Source organism: Ochotona princeps, chromosome 9 (assembly GCF_030435755.1).
Source record: "Ochotona princeps isolate mOchPri1 chromosome 9, mOchPri1.hap1, whole genome shotgun sequence".
In the NCBI taxonomy this organism is placed as follows: Eukaryota; Metazoa; Chordata; class Mammalia; order Lagomorpha; family Ochotonidae; genus Ochotona; species Ochotona princeps.
Genome location: NC_080840.1, coordinates 40525453 through 40548978, shown reverse-complemented (window position 1 = coordinate 40548978; position 23526 = coordinate 40525453). Strand labels below are relative to the sequence as shown.

At 40.5% G+C, this 23526-nt stretch overlaps 2 protein-coding genes and 1 pseudogene across 6 annotated transcripts in view; all 3 read left to right on the top strand.

Moving 5' to 3' along the window:
• Nucleotides 1-7218, top strand: part of PCMTD1 (protein-L-isoaspartate (D-aspartate) O-methyltransferase domain containing 1) — a 63476-nt gene extending 56258 nt beyond the window's left edge. For all 5 annotated transcript variants that reach the window (XM_058668624.1, XM_012925626.2, XM_004580602.4 and 2 more), the window contains 2 exons: nt 702-825; nt 6829-7218. In XM_058668624.1, the coding sequence (XP_058524607.1) occupies nt 702-825; nt 6829-7196 (492 nt within the window). In that variant the 3' untranslated portion in view covers nt 7197-7218. The remainder of the gene's footprint in view (nt 1-701; nt 826-6828) is intronic.
• On the top strand, nt 1013-2048 carry LOC105941567 (acidic leucine-rich nuclear phosphoprotein 32 family member B-like; annotated as a pseudogene).
• Nucleotides 7219-13928: 6710 nt separating the features above from the next.
• The window catches only part of PXDNL (peroxidasin like), a 384948-nt gene continuing 375350 nt past the window's right edge, over nt 13929-23526 (top strand). The window contains 1 exon segment of the mRNA XM_058668897.1: nt 13929-14095. Within this exon segment, the coding sequence (XP_058524880.1) occupies nt 13932-14095 (164 nt within the window). The 5' untranslated portion in view covers nt 13929-13931.

Genomic DNA, 23526 nt, shown 5'->3' with positions numbered 1-23526 from the left:
ATTTTTGCTTAAACAATCTTTTTCTTTGGTGATATATTTTTCAAATGTTTATAGTAACACTTCAATTTTATTATGAATATATTCTATACTTTTATATAAATACCAAATACAACAGTGGACTGGATTTTTATGACACAAGTTAGATGCTAATTCAGTTTGAACAAACTACTTAGTTAATAATTCTTTTTTCTAGAACAAGTAATGGATGTTTACTGAATTGGTAAAAATCTGGTTCCTCTATGACTGTATTTGTGATATATCAAATTGTAATTGTAATAAGAATCTATTTCATTTTCAGAATGAAAGAGCACAAAATCAAGTCATTGATAGTATAATCAAAATATGGTTTTATTTGTGGAGTACTTTATCCAAATTATTAAGCGCATCACTTCAGACATACTTTAGGGGGTGGTGGCATATGTGGATTATAGTGGTTTCATTAGAATAGTCCAGGCTTATCAATTGTTTTGGGGTATCCCATTTGCATTGAAATATCTATATTGAATGAAAAGTATTATATATTCTTTCTGTATTAATTTCTAGACATACTTAAATGGAACTAATTGAATTGCCTTTAAATGTAAGTGGTTATCTAGTTATATAGTTTGATAAGTCAGTGATTCCCTTAAAAGACAAATTTGACTTCAAGGTGGTCCTGTTGTTAGAATTAAGCTGTCCTCTTTCTTTATCCTTCCAATTAGTTAACACAAATTATGCGGACTGGACAAAATACTTGGGAAAGTAAAAATATCCTTGCTGTTTCATTTGCTCCACTTGTGCAGCCAAGTAAGAATGATAATGGCAAGCCTGATTCTGTGGGACTCCGTAAGTAGTCATTCCTAGTTTCTGATTGGATTGTGAATTAAAGTATTCATCTTTTGTGGTTCATTAATTTATTCAACTCTTTTTTTGTTTGTTTGTAAGCCTTAAACCATATACCAGACACTCTTAGCTGCCTTCATGGAAACAGGACAACAAGTGTCAGATAAATCTTAAAATGAACTTGTTAATTATGGTTTGTGCAGGCATAGAAGGTGGTTTGGGGGCAGCAGTAGTGAGACTAGCGCTGCGCTCCAGCCCGCCTTTCCCTCCATGGTTTGTCTCCAGGTGCTCCTCTCGCCTTTGTCCGCACGCCGCCCAGCAAGACCCCTTCCAATGGCCTTGGCTGCACAAGGCCGGGACGCCTCTCCCAACTCTGCCCCCGCAGCGGAAAGTTAAGTTTGAAGAGAGGGGACGGGGCAATGTGGACATGAGAGGAGGCTCCACCTGGAGCTGAGGAACCGGACCCTGGCAGCTGTTTGGGAACTTGTCCTAGACAATTGGAAATCAAATGATGAAAAACTTGAGGGCTTAACAGCCGAATTTGTGAATTTAGCATTTCTCAGTTTAATAAACGTAGGCTTGATCTCAGTTTCAAATCTCTCCAAGCTACCTAAATTGAAAAAACTTGAGCCCAGTGACAATAGAATCTTTGGAGGTCTCGACATGTTAGCAGAAACACTTCCAAACCTTACATATCTAAACTTGAGTGGAAATAAGCTGAAAGATAGTAGCGCCTTGGAGCCTTTGAAAAAGTTGTATTGTCTGAAAAGCCTAGATCTGTTTAATTGTGAGGTCACTAACCTGAATGACTACCAAGAGAGCGTCTTCCGACTCCTGCCCCAGCTGACCTACCTAGACGGTTATGATCGAGAGGACCGGGAAGCTCCTGACTCGGATACTCAGGTGGATGGTGTGGTTGAAGAGGAAGAGGATGAAGAGGAGAGGATGAGAAAGAGAGGATGGGGATGGTGAGGAGGAAGAATTTGATGAAGAGGAGGATGAAGATGAAGACAAAAATGTAGAAGGGGAAGAAGATGAAGTCAGTGGAGAAGAATTTGGACGTGATGGAGAAGTTGGTGAAGATGAGGATGAAGATGAAGAAGAAGAAGAAAGCGGGAAAGGCGAGAAGAGGAAGAGAGAAACAGATGATGAAGGAGAAGATGACTAAGACACCAAGAAACCTGCGAAAATAGAACTGTTCAGTATTGGTTGGACTGCTCAATGGATTTGGTAGCTTTTTTTAAAAAAGAGGAAAGAAAAAAAGGTAGTTATGATACAAACCCCAGGACACCCACCTACCGAGCCAAAGAATAGTTTATATGGTATTCCACCTTCCTCCAGGGAGTCCCTCTTGGTCACCTACCACCAAGCCTGGTGACTCGCCCCAACAGAATTCTGAGCATTGTTAGGCTTTTTGTGTAAGACTTGCTGTAATGTGGGTAGCTGTGATTGGCAAGTCAACCGTCTGTGGCTACCAGTTACACTGAGGCTGTAACAGCATTTTTACTTTGTTCAACAAAAAGCTTTGTAAATAAATCTTTACATTTTGAAAAAAAAAAAAAAAGAAAAAGTGGTTTGGGGAAAGGTCATCTTGTGGCTCACAGCTTTTCTGCTGTGGCTGCATCTGAGTTATGGCTAGACTACTAAGAAGAAGGACCGAGCCAACAATCAGTGGCAGCATTTTCCATATTTAGGCACTGACTTCCCACATTAGAGTACTGCTTGGAATCCTGGCTTGTCCACATCTGATCCAGCTGCCTGAGAAGACAGTGGAAAATGGCCCAAATACCTGGGCCCTGCCACACCTGTGGTAGACTAGAATGGATTTCCTAACTGCTGGTTTTTACTTTGCCCAGACTTGACTGTTGTAGTCATTTGAAGAGTAAACCAGCAGGAGGAAGATTTCTCTTTCTCTGTCTGTCCCCATATCTCTGTAAATCTGCCTTTCAAATTAAATAAATAAATATATAAAACTAAGTAAATGTGAAATTTTTTTTTTACAAAAGAGCCAGAAGATAAAACTATTTCTTTTCAAACATTAGAATTATAACTGATAGCAATTTTGTATAAATTATCCTACTTGGATAGAAATAATAAAAAAGTAATGAAAAACCTTTCTGACCTGGTTGACTTTGATAATGGCCTAACCATAAATATCAAATGTAAGTGTGTTTATAATGTGTTCTTAGAGATTTTTAAGCAACTGTCTGTCTTTGTTTTTAACTGTAACATACAGAATTCTGTTAGTAGAGTAGGATTCTAACTCTTTTTCTTGGTTGAGTTCCCTTTAGAAGGGTCTCCATTGTAAATAAGGTTTCATATCATTGTAATTAATGGATGCAGTGGTTCATATGCTATGAAAGAGAAATTTTCATTCTCTCTCATTTTAGGGATGTTAACACAAATAGATCTAAGTAATTACTCAGACTGTCAGTGGTGTGGTTTGAATGACATTGTATAAATGTATGGAAAATAAGAGCCAGCTTAGTAGAACAGGATAAAATGAGGATTGAGGAGCGTAACATAAAAGAAATTGTTCATATTTGGCAAATCTACAGATAAAGTGGGAAGTATTTATTTATGTATGTACGTATGTATGTTATGATACAGTTTCATAGGCTCTGGGTTTTCCTTCCCCATTCCCACCCTTCTGTGTCCCCCACTGACTTGCCCTCTATAATTTCAATGCATAGTCCTTCACAGTCATAAGTCCATCATTCCACCATTTAAGTGTATCTTGATGTTGTATGAAATCTTAATATGTCATTTGAGTAATCCAGGGTTGGCATGGGAAGAGGTTCGGGTGAGGACGAAATAGGACTAAACATGAGGGGTGATTGTGGGAGCTGGGTGTCAGGTGTATGGGAATTCAATATGCCATCAACTCTATTTTTTGTATGAACTTGAAGGTTCTACAATAAAAAGAAGTCATCATTTACCAACAGTGATTTACGAAAACAAGCCAGGAATTATGAGTTTCCAAAAGATAAGAGTTTTGTATTGTAGTGTTCACAGAGTGAAAAAAAAAGTTTAAGAATTGTTATTTGCCTAGATTGTATAAGATATTTGGAGTATAAAAACAAGTTTCCTTTTCTCTGAAAAAAGTCAAGCTAGATTTCTTTTCAGAAGACATTCTCTTAATTATAGGGAATTAAAATAGAAAAGAATGCTTATTCCAAAAAAAAAAAAAAACCCTTGTAATAATACATTCGTACATTCTTTGCCAAATATATCTTATAGAGATAAAATTTCTCATTAAACAGCCCATTTAAATGGAGTTACAATTTTTTCTGATTAATCACTAATTTTAATCAAGTTGAAAGGTACTTTTTCTGTGTTTTTGGTGTATATAAGAAATTCTGAAAATAAGGATACGTTGTCTAAGGTTCAAAAACAAGGGAGACATCATAAATTGTAGAACTATTGGGGCCAGTGTTGGTGCGTAGCAGGTTAAACCACTACTTCCTATGCAGAAATTCCATTTGGGTATCAGTTCAAGCCCTGGCTGTTCCACTTTCCATCTAGCTCCCTGCTAATGCTCCTGGGAAAGCAGCATAATGTGGCCCAAGTGCTTTGGCCTCTGTGACCCAATGGGACACCTGGGTGGAGTTAGAGGTTCCTGGCTTTTAAAATCTTTCTCTCCCTCTCTCTGGTTCTTTCTCTCTGTGTGTGTGTGACTCTGCTCTTCAAATAATCTTCCAAACACACACACACACACACAACTATCCTACAAGCATTTTTCACTACCGCACTTTGACAGATTATGAACAGTAGCAATGGGCCTACTCAGTTGCAGTTTTCAGAATGTGCATGACTAACAGCAGATGTGAGTTCTTGTGAGCAAATATGCAAAATACCACCTTCTCTGCCTATCTTCCAAAAGCTTCACAGTGGTGGCTGTATGTGCTATACTACAGCACTAGCCCCAAGAAGATATTTTTATGGTGGGCCGGGATGTCTATGCTAAGAAATCTCTGAATGGAACCTAAATGAGTCTCTAGAGAGCACTCTACTCTCAGGTTCTAGGAAATACTATCTGCTACTGAGCATGTGTCTGGCAGGTGACTGGGTATGGGTCAGAGCTGCACTTGGAGGACAGAACACAGGATGTCTATGTCCCTGGGCACAGCTTAGCCCTGCCAGGGTCCTGTGGAGAGTACTAAGAGCAAATATGACTTCCTTTCTACTGCAGTTTATAGTCTAAAGGCAAAGATAGGCTCCTCACAAAGAGGCAGAGGTGACATATCACACTCAAATCATAGGGGGAAATTCTGAAGAGCAATGATACTGAAAAGTAAATGGTGAAGACTGATAGTACTGCCTAAGTGAGGAGAGTTTTTTTTATTTTAAGATATTTATTGGAAAACTTCTTGGTAATGGTTTTTTTTCCCAGATGATGGAAACTAGGATATTTTTACCCACCCCCACAGTAGAAGATAGAGAATTTTTCCCTATATGATGTGTGGGAGTAACTCCAGGGAAGGATGCAATTCTAGGAGTTATGCATGTGTAACAAACAATGAATGGCCAAAGATATGAGAGATGTGTTTCAGCTCTCTGATGCATTTCATATAAGTTGTCAATGGTAACTAAAAAATTTATGGTGTTTCCTTGAGCTGCTCCGGTGTTTTTCATGGCTTGATTTCTGATAGCCTTTTGTCATGAACCAGATCTCACATGTTGCTTTACCGAAGACAGAAATGCTACTTCCTGACTACATCTCTCTCTCTCTCCCTGTCTCCCTTCCTTTCTCTCCTTACCCTCCCTCTGTGTGTGTGTGTGTGTGTGTGTGTGTGTGTGTGCGCGCGTGTGAGTGCATGTGATAGCTCATTTCAGTGTTTAAACTGTGACACCTGTTGCTTTGAGATTTTTGAATAACTGGAAAGCTCTTTGGTTACTTAAACGTTGAAGAACATCCCAGTAAAATGACAACAGAAGACTAAATCACTGAACAACCCATTGCCAAAATGACAGGATCAAATTACCACCTATTTATATTAACCCAGAATGTATGTGGCTTAAATTCATCCATCAAATGTCATAGATTAGTAGACTGGATTAAAAAAGAAAACCCATCTGTTGCCTACAGGAGACACATTTCACCAACAAAAATCAGCAGAAACTCTATCATGGATTTTGATTTTTTGTTGTTGTTAGTTTCATCTCTTCAAAACACTTTCTTCTGATTAAATTCTTCAGTGACTCATAAATCATACAGTAGCATCATTTTCTTCCAGAAGGTTCTTGATTTTCTTTTTCATTTTTTCAGCAACACATTAGTCATTGGATAGCATATTATTTAACTTCATAGTGTTATTAATTTCTTTTTTCTTCCTGTTGTTGATTTTGTATTGTGGCTTTTCATTAATGGGGATGTATAGTAACTGTGAAATGGAGGCTAACATATCCAGATGTGAGGATACAATGCAGTATGCAACTCTACTTCCCGACTAAAGATGGGCTACCAAAGAAACTGTTTACTATATGACAATAGGATGGGACTCTCTGCCATTGTGCAAGCCCATAATAATGGACATATGACTGTGTATGAAGAACTATACTTTAGTAATGATATAGGATAACTCAGTCAGGGGAAAGTTGGGAAGGGGATAAGGGAAATCCCGGAGCCTATGAAACTATATCATAAAATGATGATGATGATAATAATAAATAAAAGATTAAAAAATTAAAAAGGTATGTAAAAGATTAAGCAGGGTAGTCTTGCCCATTCTTTCCTTTGGTTATTAGATTCCAAACATCCTGTTTCCATATTTTTATTTGTCATTCCTGAGCATTTGTTTATGTGTATTTGTGTGGCAAAGCACACAGCCCCAGGCACTAGAATGCGGGTGGATCTAGGTTGCCTGCCATGTTTGTCAGATAAAAATCAAGAGGTTTTCTACTGGCCATGTCCATAATTTGCTACGAAATGTTTTCTTCTGAGAAAAAATGAACATATATAATGCTTTATTTATGTTTTACATATGTGTGTGTTTGTGTTTTCAGCCCCCTGTGCTGTCAGGAACCTGCAGGACTTGGCCCGTATTTACATTCGACGCACACTTAGAAATTTCATAAATGATGAAATGCAGGCCAAGGGAATTCCTCAAAGGGCTCCACCCAAAAGGAAAAGAAAGAGAGTGAAACAGAGAATTAACACGTACGTCTTTGTGGGTAATCAGCTTATTCCTCAGCCTCTAGACAGTGAGGAGGATGAGAAGATGGAAGAAGACCACAAAGAGGAGGAGGACAAAGACCACAGTGAAGCCATAAAGCCAGAAGAGCCGCCTCAGAACTTACTGAGAGAGAAAATCATGAAACTACCCCTCCCTGAGTCATTAAAAGCTTACTTGACATATTTTAGAGACAAGTAACTTAGATCAAGGAGAAAGAATACCTACTGATAATTCCTTTAGTCTTGAACATGTAGCATTTGTTAGGAGTTAGAATTATTTCTTTCATCAGAGTGAATTACAGTGGAAAACAGATATAACTTGTTTCTGTCATTAACAAAAATTATGTATGCAGTAATTAAGAAGAATCCCTTTTATAAAATCTATTTTTCTTTAAATCTTGGGGAAATTGCTGTTTTATCTGAGAGTGATTTGAAAATGGAATGCAACCATAGCCAAGACCTTGTGTCCTATACATCCTTTTCTGACTCCTTACAGATTTATGGTGGTGAAGGCTGGGTATAATTTTATATAAAGTATAAGTCATTGTTAAGCATATAAATCTGATTTGAATTGCAGTTATTTGCATTTCTGTGAAAACTTTCTTATCTAGTAAGGAAATCAAAGGCTTTGTAGATCTATTTACCTTACTTTTATTGCAATCACTATTTCTGAGTTGCTGTAGATCTATTCCGGGCAATACATGAGTGCAATAATAATAATGCAACATATCAAGTATTTAGCTTTAAAAAAAAAATTCATGGAATTCTACAGCCCTGCAATTTTGCTTTCAAACCTATTGCCAGAAGACCTTGGCAGGGTGTGTATAATGTGTAGGGGGAATATCTGCTTCTCTCATAGAGATTTTTAAGAGCACAGCAAATAGAAATTAATTAGAAAGTATATACTTAATACAACTCTTAGTTAATATGGACCCTTTACATTTTCAGTATTTAAAATTAATGAGGTCATTTTGACTCTCAAAGTTTTCAAGGTCTGTTTAGGATTGTTTTCCTGTAGTTGACTATAGAAAGTGTTCAGTGTAAAAGCTCCAGTGTTGTGTGTGACTCTTGATTGCATAGGCTCTTGATAGTGAGTGAGTGAGTGAGTACGCACGGGTGGCTGCCACTTTCCTGGACAACTCGAGTTGCAGGGCTTGAGCAGGCCTGGGCAGCAGATGCACTTTAGTAAGTGAGATTTCCAGTTTATCTGAATATTTATCTCTGATAAGGAGGGCTGAGCTTACTACATATGCTTTGGATCTTTTTAGTAAAATAAATATGCACGTAAATCGTATGTAGACACCATTTGTTTTGAAAAATCCAGTTCAGGATCACTGTGTAAACTTTGGGACCTACACCAAGTTCATCTGACAACTCACTTTTAATTTTTTTGTATTTGGTAGAATTGTTATGGTTTTCTTTTACTTTTTTTTTTTTTTTTTTGCTTAATATGAAATTTGCCTAGCAGGTGACAAGAAATCTCATTATGACTTTGTTTCTCTAGTAAGGCCTGCTAAGAAAGTGTACTCTGTAACATGCCTCTTCCTGATACATGGAGTATGTACTTTTAAAGGGAAAATTTGAGGATATTGCTTATTATCAGAAGTATCATTATTATGATAGTTACTCAGATTTGCCTAAGCAAACCCAATCATTGCATAGTCAGTGAGGTTTTATTTCACCATTAAGTTTCAAATATTGTTGCAAAAATCTCAGCTCCAGTAATTTCTACACATCTGGAAACAAATGTTTGAAATAATATAAGCATGTCATTGCCCCAGAGAACGGAGGATGTTTTAACGATACAAAAGAGTTTCAGGGAATGCACTACTTCTGGCGATGGGAAGTAGAAGTGGGGATAGCATTACATTTCATTCAGATGATTATCAAGGTTATATTTTTAAAAAAAGTCCCATCATGTTTCTATCTGGAAACAGTTTCATGTTGTCATCTGTCCGAAATGTTTATTCTATTTTGAACTATGTGTCTGTTCTAGAAGTGTAGCCATAGATTTCTCCTGTTCACATGTTTGTATCTGGAAAGCTTGGGGAGACTTCCCATCTCTTCTTACCCCTCATCCCCCCAATTTTATTCAAGCTGTTGTCCAGTTATGTACAAGCACATGTTCTTAAATGATGGTTTCACTATTTAGGAAAGAGTCTTTGTTAGGCATGTATTTGAAGATTGACTTTCATATTGTCTTTCATTCTCTTGATCTTGGTAAAGTGTACAGTAGATTTTTTCATGATCATTGAATACTTTTTTGTCATTGAAATTTATCTTTTCTGTTTTTAAATGCATTCATTTTACAGTAGTGATGTTATCATTGAATTCAAATAAAGAAGTAGAAATTAAAAATGAGACCACATGTGAAAGATTTGTTATATACTAATGTAGATATATTAGAAGAAGAGTATTTTGGGATTGTGTTATTTTTACTGAATTCATGTTTATGAGGAGTTTAGCAAGTTTTTGTAAGTGGAGAAGATCAAATAAGGAAAAAGTTAAAATGGAAATGACAATATAGTCATAAATTATTACAGTCAGATTAGAAAATAGTTAATATCTAAGCCTTTGTTTGCATATGAGGAAATAGGTGTGGAGGGGTGGCATATTTCGCCTTAGTCACACAGCTAGTTAGAGAGGGGGCTTGAAGTAGCATCAGGTGAATGCCAACAGTTGTCAGTGACATCATACCTACCAAGAAGTCTGTACATCTATACAGCTTGTTGATCAAACTATTTGGTTCTACTATTAAGAAAAATATGATTAAGATAGCATACATGCATAATGGTTAAAGTAACATGCAAGAATGCGTGTTGATTCCTAGCTGTGTGAGATGATGGAAGTCAAGCATGTGAAATCCTGGAAAGACATGGAAAAATATTTTAAATAAACGTTGTATATAATCATCACTCTTCAATGGCCTGTCTTGTCTTTTTCTTTTTTTAATGTTTAACAGTCTGCATACACTTAGGGGGTATATGCTGACTCAGGCTATTCAGTTACTTTTGTCTGGGCATCTTAATTTTCTTTTGACTGTTGACACCTCTGAAGAATAGGGTTTTTTAAAGTAGAAGAAATAGTAAATCAGTGTGCATGTAGGTAGACGTGTATGTACCTGCTTTTAGGTTCAACTACTAGCATTGCCACCATGCATGTGCCCCTTCCCAACCTCCCTTCTCATCTCCTTTGTGGGTCTGCCTTGTGTATGACCGTGACTTCCTTTTGCCTTTGCTACACATCATCTTGTATCTATAAACCCTGTTATTACTGGATTACATTTGTGCTAGAGTCATATTGAGCTGTGTGTGCTGCAGCTTGCTCATTCTGTATCACCTTCCTAACACCCATGTTAAATATGATAGCTTTGTTACATTCGTGGTGCTTGGTTTATTAATTTTTCAAAGATTTATTTCTGTAGGCGACGTCAGCAGTCCACTCCTTTGCAGACCAGTGAACCTCCCCTGGGAGCACACCCTAATAAAGCCTAGTTTATAAATTAAAAAAAAAAAAAAACACTTATTTTTGTAAATAAAGTTATATAAAGACAAGTGTCATGTCTTCCATGTGCTGGTTCACTCTCCATTGGCCAAATGGTTGGACCATAGCCAACCCAAACCAAGGCGAAGAACTCCCTCAGGTCTTCCGTGGGATGCAGGAGACCTTCTGCATTAGTAGGAAGCTGGATAGGAGAAATAGAGCAGCTAAGACTTCAACCAATGCTCCGATAAGGAATGCTTGGGATGCCAGCTTTACAAGTGGTGGTTTGAGTGGCTCAAGCTGAAGCCAGGAGCTTACAATTAAGTCTAGTTCTCCTTAAGTGCCTGGGCCAAAACAGTTGGGCCATTACCTGTGGCTTCCCAAGGGATATGTTAGTGGAAAATTAAAATTTCAAGTTGAGCCAGAACTTATATAGAGACTTTGATATGGGATGTATGTGTCCAAAATTACATCTTAACTGCAGCACCAAACACTTGTACCCCAACATCTTACTTTTTTTTACTTTGCTGATAAGAATGATTTTTCTTGGAATAGTTGTTTTTTCCCTTCTTTGATTTGCAGTGCTGGCTTTGTCATAAACTTCATATTTATGCTGTGTGTCTAGATTTTTCATTTGTGTGTGCCTGTGCTAATACTACAGTTTGATTTACTGTAGATCTGTAATATTCTTGATCTGGTAAAATGTCCCTTCAGCTTACATTTCCGGAGTATTCTTTACTATTCCCTTGACTTCTAAAACGTATATAATTTGTATAAAATTTATATCATGGAGTCTTCCAGTTTGTGAATATGGTACTTCTCTTATTTTAACCCCTAGTAGTAAATAATTTGGCTGTCAAGTCTGATGTCTTTTATTAGGTTTATTTATGCATGTTTCATGCTTTTTCAGTGTTGTATTCCATTTTGCTCTGCTTTTTAAAAGTTTTGTTTTTGAAAGCATGGCAGCAGATAGGTACATGAACCTGCACACACACACACACAAGATACATTGATTCACTTCCCACATGCCTGTAACAGCTGGGGCTGGGCCAACCTGAAGCCAGGACCCTTGGTCTCTGACAGGGTGGAAGGGCTAATGTTACTTGGTTGAGTAGCAGCTGAGGCTGCACCAGCTGTCCGCATTAGCTTCCCTTCTGGCTGAAACTCTTGTGTCCATCTTGTAACTTTCTTCGCTGACATATTCATGATTTTTCATGAATTGTATGGCGTCCAGTGCATGGCATAGATGCATGGATTGTTGTATAACCCAGTTGATGGGTTGTCCTGAGTCCGTCTCTGAGGAGACCCACAGCCACTCCTGGGTGTGTCACAGGTTGTTTGCCTTGAGGTTGTTGGCTTTGTACTCCCAGTCAATAACTGATGGATTTGTTTTTCATTCAGTGGCAGAGATTTCTGATGTTCTGAGATGTTATTTTGCACCTCTAGAAAAGTGCTTTATGAATACATTTTTTTTTTTTTACCTTTTAAGCTGTAAAAGAAGACAGCCCTATAGGTCTCATCTTCATCTTTTGTGTCACAGACACCCACACAGAAATCATAGGAGTGGGAGTCTCCATCAGAAGAAATGTGTGTTCTTGTTGCATTGATAACCTAAGGTGTCTGAACAATATCAAGCATGCATAAAACCTTACTTTAAGTCATTCGTATTCAGAGTTAATTTATTTAAAGAAAAAAAAAACAGGTTAAATTGCCACTTAAAATTCTGATATCCCAAATTGGCATCAGTTCCGTCCTGGCTGCTCCAGTTTCTTTATTTTATTTTTGATGATTTTTCATAGTTGAGAAGGATGCATGCCCGTGTGAACCCCTGATTAGGGATTAGGGGAAAGTGGATAAACCGATTGTTTCCAGCTTTTTTTTTTCCTTCCTGTATCTTTGGGAAGGGGGAAGAGAAAGGGAGGGAGAGGGTCATACTGAACATCCTTACTGAATGCTGTTCCACTTCCAGCCCAGCTATCTTCTAACGCAGCTAGAAAAGTGGAAGATGACCCAGTTCTTTGGGCCCCTGCACCCACGTGGGAACCTTAGATGAAGCTTCCGGCTTTGGCCTGGCCAAGGCCTGGGTGTTGCAGCCATTGGGGAGTGAATCAGCTAATGGGAAATCTCTTTCTCCCCCCTCCCCCGAAACTCTGCCTTTCAAATAAATAAAATAAATGTTTAAAATGAAAATTTTAGTCCTCCTTCCTCATCACATACTTAAATGTGACCATTTTGCCAAAAGATGGCAGTGTTCACCTACAGTAGAATGTAAAGGGACTTTAAAAATATATATACTGCAGAGAGAAGCATGGGTTTATTTTTCCTTGTACGGTTGATAGAATTTGGCAAAGTTATCTCTCCACTAGTTAGATGGTTCTCCTGGTAGGGTCATCTGAGATTGATCAACCAAGTTTTAATTTGTTTTTAATTGTTTTTGGGTATTTTTAATAAAAGCTGTCTTTGAAAAATGCCAGTTTTTAATAGCAAAAGTTTTTCTTAAGAATACGTGATAACAGAATGAGAATAAAAGCAGAGTTTTAACCTCACGGGGCACTCATTGGCATCTGAGAGTTTGTACATACACCCCCAGAGAGGGGCAACCCACTTGGGTGGAACATGGCTGCTCTGAACTGCTGCTCTGTTGGACTCTCATCAGGGACCTGGTTCTAGCTTGCAGACAAAGGTGCTTCAAGAAGTTCATGAAAAGTGGAATTCAAAAATTGGTTTATTTTGGTGCCAGAATTATTTGATGCCCTGATAGTTTTTCTCAAGGTAGGGATTTCCTATGAACTTTGTAGAAGTTCTCTCACAGTAATTCAGGTTGCCTCCTTGTAAGTGTAAATTTGTGATTTCAGGCATGTAATTTTAAATGTAAAAGATTAAAGAGAGGAGTCAGAGTAGCTGTTATTAGACATGAGTAGAGCTCAGAGAAGGAAATGAAGCCCTGATTGGCAAGCAGAGTTTGGAGTCAAGATAGAATAGGTGTGACCAATGAGAACTCTGCCTACCCTTTAGGATCTGTTATCAGATAAAACGAACAAACAAATGAAAGCTGTTCTGCAGTTATTCAATACATAATTAATCAACTGGAGCTTCAAAAGGACAGCTAGGGGCTAAGCGGCTGCAGCTTACATGAACTGTGCCGGGAAAACAACTTTGGAAGAGCGTGTGTTTATTTGCGCGATGCTGCCTAAAGAGGCTTTTGCTCTGCCAAACTTCTCTTCCTGGTCCCTGATAGTCCTTGCCTGGTAGAGCCGCCCCTTGCCCTCAGCCCTGTAATGTGATCTCCCTCCGCCTGTATTGGCCATGAGATTCCTCTTCTCTAGCAGCCGCTTTCAGCCATTGCTCCCAAGCTTGACTTAACAAGCCAGTAGCGACCACCACCGCTGGGCTGCTGCGCTGGGCTGCTGCAGCCGCCGCCACTGCTCCGTTGCACGCAGCAGATGGAGTCATGGAGCTCAGACTACTCTGCTTTGCCACCTGCTTTCTCCTGGCGGTCCGCTGCCTGCAGGGGCTGCCCTGCCCCAGCCGGTGCCTGTGCCTTAAGAGCACCGCTCGCTGCATGTACTTGATGCTGGACCACGTTCCTCAGGCACCACAGCAGACCACAGTCCTGTAAGTTCACACGGACTTCTCTAAGCCCTATTCAGCAGCTCTCCAGGTCTTCTGCCGGGGCTGAATATCCCTTAGGTGTAGGATTCCTGATGTTGCCTCTGCCTGTATATTTGCAAGAGATTTTTAATTTCTCAAACAACTTCAAGAGTCTACTAGGTGTGAGCAGTGATAGGTAGACATGCTTACTCAGTATGCAGCTCTCTTTTCCAACCTCTTCCAGAACTTTTCATAGAATTCTCACCTTTCTGTGTAAGTTTCTTTGCATTCTCTCCTCGCAGATCTTTGGGATTCAACTGAGTCAACACATGTCTTTCTCATTTGGAAAGGATGACTAATTTCAGAGTGTGGTTCCAGTTGATTATCCACTAGTGAATTGTTGGGTTATTGTTAGTATGTTTCTCCTAGGATGGACTCGAAGCAAACTGACTGACAAATGATTGTGTGACAACCTGAGTGCTTAAAAACATTATGTAACTACGTGGATGGATTGGTGTCCTTTGTTGTTATGGTTGAATAGCCCAAATTTAAGAAGCATCAGATCTGAATGCCATCCTACAACCTGTCTGTAGTAAAAGGATAGTGAACCTGTACCCAACTAATTAATATTTAGATTAAATTAAATACCATCTATGAAATTGTTATCAGATGGGAAGGAAAATCCTTACTATATTTTTCAAGCTTTATCCCACAAGAGAAGAAAAGGAAAAATGCTGAGAGATCACACAGATTTCAGGGGTTCCTGCCATGACACAGTGTGGGTGGAGGGCTTCATGTTCATGGAAGACAGGGCTGCTTTTTGTGGTGCTTTCTTGGGAAAAGGCAAACATGTCAAACCATCTAGAATTTGGAAATACAAATGTTTAAGATTAACACTGTCAGCTTTTCCAGTTGTAATCAGGAAATCAGGATTTTGTTAGGTAATGAAGAATCTAAGTTGATGGTCTCTGCTTAGAATGACCTCAATGCTCCATTGGTTTTCATGTTTGTGGTGGGTTTTGCTAATTGTACATCCTTCCTATCACCAAAATAAGTTCTATGGTAAACATGACATTGTTTATGGCTGGGGTTATTGTTTATAACTGTGCAGCCACCCAGAGCCCAGCCCTTGAAGTACCTTCAGATGCAAAACCCTCACTGTCATCTTGTGAGGACCACTGCCTGGAAGAAGGTAGCAACACTGTAGAGAAAGGATAGCTTGTGTAATCAAGATAGCCAGCCTGCAACAGCAGCCTGAGCTTTTGCTGCCTATGTGCTTCAAAGAAGAGTGTAGCACCCGCTGGACACACACTTCCAAAGGGGATGAACAGCACTCAAAGGCTATTGCCAATGCAATTCTCTCTCTTTTTAAAAATATTTATTTATTTTTCTTGGAAAGGCAGATATATAGAGAGGAGAAGAGACAGAGAGGAAGATCTTCTGTCCTTTGATTCATTCCCCAAGTTGCTGCAACAGCCAGAGCTGAGCTCTAATCCAAATCCAGGATCCAGGAGCTTCTTCCAGCTCTCCATGCTGGTGCAAGGTCCCAAGGCTTTGGGCCATCCTCTACTGCTTTCCCAGGCCACAAGCCTGGGGCTGGATGGGAAGTGAGACCTCCGGGACATGAAACAGCACCCATATGGGCTTGCAAGGCAAGGACTTTAGCCACTAGGCTATTGCACTGGGACCTGCCAATGTGGTTCTAAGGAGACTTCCACTATATGTTAAGTGAAATAGGGGCCTGCCTGTGAGTCAAGTGCCACTGCAAAGGCAATGGGTGTTACCTTTGCTAAGTTCCCAACTTATTGGTTTCCAGTAATGTTTCCTCTATGGGTTAAATTGAAGATTAAATGAGTTTACACACTTTAACTGGTAAATTTCAACATGGTGGAAAATTTAGCTATTATTGCATCAACGATAATGGACAAGAGTTTGTAACTACCTCCAGGAACCATGCTGGCAAAGTAATTTGAAGAAAAGTAAAGGCAAAGACAAATTACTGTGTAAGGAGAATGGTGAATGGGAACTGGCCTCCACTCTGGAGTCTATGGGGATGGCTGGGAGTGTGGGGGATAGTACAGGTGCTTCTTGCTCATGGAATAACCTGCTGCCTAGCTAATTGGGGTCTGTGGGGATTGAGATTCATTATTCATTATTAATGATCTTGTCATAATTTCCAAGAAATATGGCAGTCATAGCTAAAATTCCCTTTAAAATATTCTCAGCTAATTAAGTTTTAAAGACCTAAAGGCAAAAAAATATCCAAGTCCTACCATGAATATTTGAGGTTGCTTGTAGCGCCGTAGCTGAGAAATGCCTGTCTCCTGGTGTCCTTTTGGGAGAATTCATTGACATAGGATGATAGATTTCTGAAAGATTTGTTTGTTAGTCTCCCTTGGCACAAGTGTGGCCTGGGACTGGATGCAGCAAGCCGGGCTAGACTCCAGCACCGTCTGGTGCTCTGGAGGACCAGGGTATACGTAGGACGGACTAGGCTAGGTCTCAGCCCCTACCGAGCCGAGTGTAAGCTGTGTGTGGGTTTGGACGAGCCGTGGCTGGGCTGAAACACCTAACAGTAAGAACCAGATTGAGTTGAAAGCCAGTCAGGAAAGGCCACTGTTCCTACCAGGACAGGAGGTGAACTGAGTAGGACTGGCTCATGGACCCACTGGTATGCATGAAATCTGGCACTGGGAGAGGTTCTGATGGAGGAGCCTGGGCAACTCCTCTGGCAGGACACAGTCCCTGCAGGTAAGCACAAGAAGCATGATAGGAAACAGCCCAGAACAGGCCATGGACAGGTACCCACTGGCATATATTTGGCACAGGTCAGGGGTAGACCAGGCTGAACCAGTTCATGTCACCCACTGGCGAATCCAAGCACTAGAACAGAGTGTGGATTGAGCCAGGGTTGGTCGTGACAAAAACCAGTGCACAATATGGAATGCCAAGGTGAGGTTGCCTATACTGAATGTGTCCGCAGCACCCAACCAGCATGGGTGAGAACCAGGAAGGGAGGGGGCAGAGCCAGCAGGGGGAATGTGGACTCCCCTGTTAGACGGCCACTCCCACTGGAGAGTGTGAGTTGCAATGGGAGCAGACCAGGCCAGGCAGGGCTATAACACCCGTGGGCCTCATGTGAACTAGATCAGGGAGAAGCCAGGCTGGGCTGATTGTTCCGACTGGCATAAGCAAAAATTAGAGTGGGTGAGTGTTGGTTGGGCTTTGCCACAGCATCAGCTGGCAGAAGCTGGCACTGGGAGCTAATTCTGTCAAGTTAAATTCCAATCCTAGCAGCTCCAATTCCCATCCAGCTCCCTGCTTTTGGCCTGGGAAAGCAGTTGAGGATGGCCCAAAGCCTTGGGACCCTGCACCCGCGTGGGAGACCCGGAAGAGCTCCTGGCTCCTGGCTTCAGATTGGCTCGGCTCCAGCTGTTGGGGCCGCTTGGGGAGTGAACTGTCGGATGGAAGATCTTCCTCTCTGTCTCTCCTCCTCTCTGTATATCCGCCTTTCCAATAAAAATAAATAAATCTTAAAAAAAAAAAAAGAATCTGGTCTGGGATCACCTCAGACAAAGTTTCTTTTGGGATCTCCCCAGTTGAACTGCTAAACTCAGAATCCACAGTCTGCCATGGAGTGCAAGTGTCACAGCCGAGCCTCCTCAGAGGCTCAGTCAGAGCAGTGGAGAGCATAACCAGGTACACATGGAGGATATGGCAGTCTATTGGAATCTGCAGAGGATACCTGGCACCACAACAGAGGGCAGAACAAATCAATCAACTCCCCCAGCCATATGTTGGCAGTGAAAAACTGGGCAAACGGAGACTCTAAGGTGGACTATGTCACTCAGTGGATTCTGAAGCAACTTGATTGTGCTTGGAATGGCTAGATTTGCAGCAATGCATAAATGCTGAACTATCAAAACCACTTGATCAAGACCCTTGGAGCATGCCCTACATTAGGGACCTGGGATGGGTGGGAGACTGGGTGGGGCTTCTCCTTTTATCTCCCCCTTTACCCCAAATACAGGGAAAAAATGTGGATATAATAATCTTACCCACTTTCTTGTAGCCCTTGAACCTTTTTACCCTAATTAACTATGTAAAGATTGTCAAAAATAAAGAAAAAAATCGCCATAAATTTAATTAGTTTATTTATTTATATTGGAAAGGCAGATTTACTGAGGGAAAGGCAGATAGATCTTCCATCTGCTGGTTTACTCTGCCTAGTGGTTGCAATGATCAGAGCTGAACTGATTTGAAGCCAGGAGCCAAGAGTGAGGAGCTTCTTCTGGGTCTCCCATGCAGGTGCAGAGTTCCAAGGCTTTGGGCAATCATTTACTGCTTTTCTAGCCATAAGCAGAGATCTGGATGGGAAGTGGAGCACCTGGGGCATGAACCAGCACCTGAATAGATCCCAAGGCTTGAAAAGCAGGATTAGGTAAATGATCTGCTGCCTTGTTTCCAACATAGGATGATATTTTGAAGTAAGCAGAATCATGAAGAACCATGACCAACTTGGGCCTGATTAAAGCAATGATTCCGAGAAAAACACACACAAAAAAAAACCCAAAAAACCCAAAAAACCGTCTCCATCTATATTTGAAAGGCAGATGCTTGAATATTTCCCTTGCAGCAGAATCGATGGTTTTTATTAAAGCAGACCTATATGCTTTGTCACCAAGACATGCAAACAATGTCAGCATACTTAGCTGTAAGTGGCTTCATGCTAAGAAAATGCTAGTCTGTTTTATTGTTTTAATTTCCTATATGATTTTTGCTCATATATATTTTGAAAATTTTAATCTCCATACAAAAAATATTTTGCTCAGTCGTATGGAGGTACTTTGAAAAGTTTATGTAAAATCAAATTAAATGATAGTCTTCTTTTGGTGTGAGAAGTTTTGGGAACTCGTGTGTGAACAGTCTTCAATGTTCATGGAGCGGCTGGCATTAAGGTGTGGTGGGTTAAGCTTGAAATACTGGTATCCCATTTGGGTGCAGGTTTGAATCTTGGCTGTTCCAGTTCCCATCCAGCTCTCTGCTAGTTTTCTTGGGATAACAGCAAAGACAATCCAAGTGCTTGGGCCCCAGCCTACCTTTGTGGGAGATCTTGATGGAGTTTCAGACTTCTTGTTTTGTCCAGTTTCAGCTGCAGCCATAGTGGCCAGTTGGAGAGCGAACCATGGATGGATGATCTCCTTCTCTCTCTCTGTAACTCTGCCTTTCAAATAAATAATAAAATAATAAATAAATAAAATAATAAATAATAAATAATAAAATAAATAATAAAATAAATACTTGTTAAAAGCTCACGGAGAATGACTATCAAAAAATTGCACAGATTTCAAATTTTTTGCTACTAAAATGAACTTTTAATTCTATTTCTAAATGACCTTTTTAAAGTACACTCGTAGGTAATAAAATTTCACTGTGTTTAACAATTGATTGCTGAAGGTGGCTTCAAGTTTTAGCTTTAGAAAAATGCAAAGTTGTTCTCCCAATGGTTAATTAGATTTCATCTGAAATGATAGCATATGCTTCCAAAATGTCATTTCCCAAATGGCCTACTACCATATAGAAACTCCCACTCTTCACATTCTTTCATTTATTTTAGCCACTTAAGAACATTTACTTGAGGAGGGAGGGAAGAAAAAGAGGAGAGGGAAAGAGAGAGAGAAAGAGAAAGAGAATATTCTTAGGTAGGGATTGATTCCCCACATGTCTGTAATGACTAAACTAGGAGGCAGAGGAAATAATACCAATAGCCAAGAACAGAATCTAGGTCTGTTAGACGGGTGTCAGGAACTGGGTCACTTCTGCCACCACTGTTACCTCCCTGAGTTAGCAGGAAGCTGTAGTCAGAAGCTGGACCAAAGAACTGAACTCAGGAATTCCATATAGGTTTTAAGGGTCTCCACTACTAACCCCCTCCCCAATACCATGCAAGACAAACTATGCAGAATCAGAATTTCCAAACAAAAAATATCTTAGGCTGTACCTTCCGAGTCTCAGTTATCAATTGAGTAATGTGGTGAGCTCAGGATTCTTAGGAATAAGAAGACAGGCAGATGATCTCCATTAACTGCAAGTTGAACCTGGAAAACCATCTTGATTACAGGAGAAGATTATCCAGAGCTGTTTTAGTGACAAAAGGTTTAAACACAGCAGCATCTACACTGTGAAACTCTAAACATTTAAAGGTATTTCCTACATGTAGAAAACATGCCTTGCCCTTTAAATGTTCTAAAACCCTAGCGAATAGATAGGACAGGGGAATGGGAAACTGACTTATGACGTCATGAAAACAATGTTTCTCCATGATAACAATTTCACTTTGTTCAAGGAGAAAATAAGATTCCTTCCATTCTTTCTCATTTCTGTTCCAGCTGTTGTTTTCTTCTTCTCTTTAATTTAACCCTCAGAGGTTACTTTGACCTTTGAAACATAATTTTTAACCTTTTTTTCTGACTGACATAACTTTCTGGCTTTGAATTATTATTTAACAGTAGTGACTAGGCCTGACTCTCCTGGCTGTTTCCACCCATTTGACTTCATTGAAGTGAAACATGGCTAATCTGTGTCAAGATGCAAACTTAGCCAGTGGTGCCCTGGTAAGCAGAGACATGGTACGAAATGTTGAATTGTGTTTCCTACTTTACGGCCTCCTTAATCCTTTAAGGCACACGAACTACTGGAGCATGAGAGCCCTACTCTGGGAGGAGTGGAAGTGGTGGGTTCAGGGTTTATCGCCTCACAACACTCATGACTTGTTCTAGCATGATTGTGGCAGAGGGGCTGGAAGAGGCAGTTCTGGAGGGAAGGCTAGGTGAGTGTTGATGACACCGAAACAGGCTGGGTGTAAGAACAGGTGAGAAGAGGCCAGGGTGAGGGAATGGAGGATGAAGACTGGGGTTAATGGCAACACCACCCGAGAGTGTGACCTACCTTGAGATTTGGCAGTCATCCTTCAAGGAGAAAATAAGTAAGAGAACTGGTTTATAAACTCAATGAATTCCACTGTTTTGATTCTCCCATATATCCTAGATGTCAAGAGAAGTGGTTTGGCACTTGGTGATGCCAGGATCCATGTCAGTAGTCTGCACATTTGCTCTAATAGCTATATGGTTGATACTGATTGAATAACTCAAATAGAATAGTGATTTCTGCCCTGAGCCCTGTGTTTCAATTCTTGTGGTAGATTCTGTAATGAGGTGAAGGAAATCATGCTGGGAAAATGGCTTTTGGGAGACTAGCAACAATAAAAAGCAGGAAAGCTGTGGTGCCTGTGCTAGCTGAAGAGCTGGTGCACAAGTGAAAAGTTGGGCAACAGAGCAACTGTGGTTTGAGAAGAGCCATTTCTCATTCATTCCCGTGAAATAAGAAAACGGCCAACATTCTAGCTCCTAAAGTTGATGAGTAACGTACATGGTGAAATTGAGTGACCAACAAGGAGGAACATATATGAAGACTGGAGAAAATGTGCTAAGTTTTATTGAAATAGCCTCATGGAGAGTTTAGGGATTCAGAAAAACTGCATGCTTAGGAAGAAGCTGTGGGCAACAGAGGCAATCTTGAGAGTCCCTGGCCGTGAGACTGTGCACAAACTAAATCCAAGGAAGGAGAGATTTCCCAGGTAGTAATTGCAGAATGAGACGCAGTTACACACACACAGGTGAGAACTCTGGAAAGCCTTTGCTCAAGGACAAATGGGAACCAAAGGACTGTAAGCTGCAGTTGTGTAGGCTGCACACTGCACAACAACACGCAGTGCTAAAAATGGTGCTGTGTGCAGCTGTGCAGCCCAGTGTTGCTGGCACAGAAAACATGAGCCCTGGTGCTCTGACAGGGGATACAAGCATCCCAGAAGGCCTCTCCCCATAGTGTCTAATAGCCACCCCAACCCTGGAATGCTTAGGTGTTGTCTCTAGTAATTCTCCATCTAAGTAATTAAAAAAAGGGTGGGAGTAGAAACTATGCAATCTTACTGTTTTATCTTTAGGCTTACTTTGAAATAAAATTAAATAAAGAAACCTTGAACACAAGTCCTGCTTGGTTTTTCCTCATTGACTAATTGAATTTTGAAAAATGTAAGCAGAACTAGAAACCCTTGTCTAACCTCCAATGCCACAGAGAGCTAATGATCAGATATAATAGACATACATAATCTTTTGTGCAAATGATTTCCAGGAATAAGAAGACATCTTCAAATTCATCCACTCAGGCCACCTAGAATGTGAGCCCCATGAGTTACTGAAAGAGGCAGTTGTCTGCATGGTTTGCAAAAATCCTACAGGCCCCAATGATGGATTCCCCAGCAGCTCACCCATGCCTGCATATGTTGTGATCTGCCCTGGGGTTAGATCAGCTCAGACTCCAGTGCAAGGTGTTCATCCTGCAAGAATGTTATGCTCTTATCAATGGGGCACGACCAAACAAGTAAATTTAGTTAGTACCTACTACTGTCTAGCCTCTGATAGAGAAACCTCACAGGAGTGGGATTGTGGTTTGCACAGATGTAGCGAGGTCCACAGACATAGGAAGCCTTAGTGGGTTTGTGCATGCTACTCTCTTGCCTAGAATGTCATCACATCCCGTTTCCCACACACGGCCTGCTCTGGCTTGTCCTGCTCTCCTACTCTCACTTCCACAGGCATGAAATACCTTTCCTGTCTGATCATGATCAGGGACCATGTCATGTAGAAACAGAATTATGAACCTGTCTTCCTGACAGACGAGTCCCTCCAGGGCAGGAAAGATAGGTATCATTTCAATGAACTCTTAGGGTCTGCTCACATGGGTCATGTTGATTGTGGGGCCCAACCTCTTTGAGGCTCTTCTCCTCTTTCTCCTTTTCCTCCTCCTCCTCTTTTAATAAATTTATTTGAAATTCAGAGATAGAGAAAAAGACACAGAGAGAATGAAATCCCAACTGCTAGTCTGCTCCTCAAATGCTTGCAACAGCCTGGAAAAGAAAGCGCGGGACTCAGTGCAGGTCTCATATGAATAACAGGGATGCAATGACTTGAGTCATCACCTATTGCTCTCTCCCTTCGCCCTTCAATGTGTAAACGAGCAAGAACCTGGAATGGAGTGTGCAACTGAGTCTCCAACCCAGGCACTCCACAGGGAAGGGGGATATCCTAAGTGGTATATTAACTATGGCCCACAACAGGCTGTTCTGGGACAGGAGTTGCTGTCTGCATTGTGGTGACTCTAGCTGTGACCCTCTGCACTGCCTCGTTTTCATGAGGACCAGTCTCTAGAGAATGTGCGGTGTGATCTGCAGGCATGCAGAGAAAAACATCACAAAGACAGACATCTCTGGGGAAAATGAAGTAAGGGAGAAAAGAGAATGAAATGCCAAGAATTCTGACAAATCGACATGAAATACTTGTGTGCTGATGTGATGTTTAATCTTGTAATGCTGTGAGGGTGGTAGTGGAAGGGGAGCC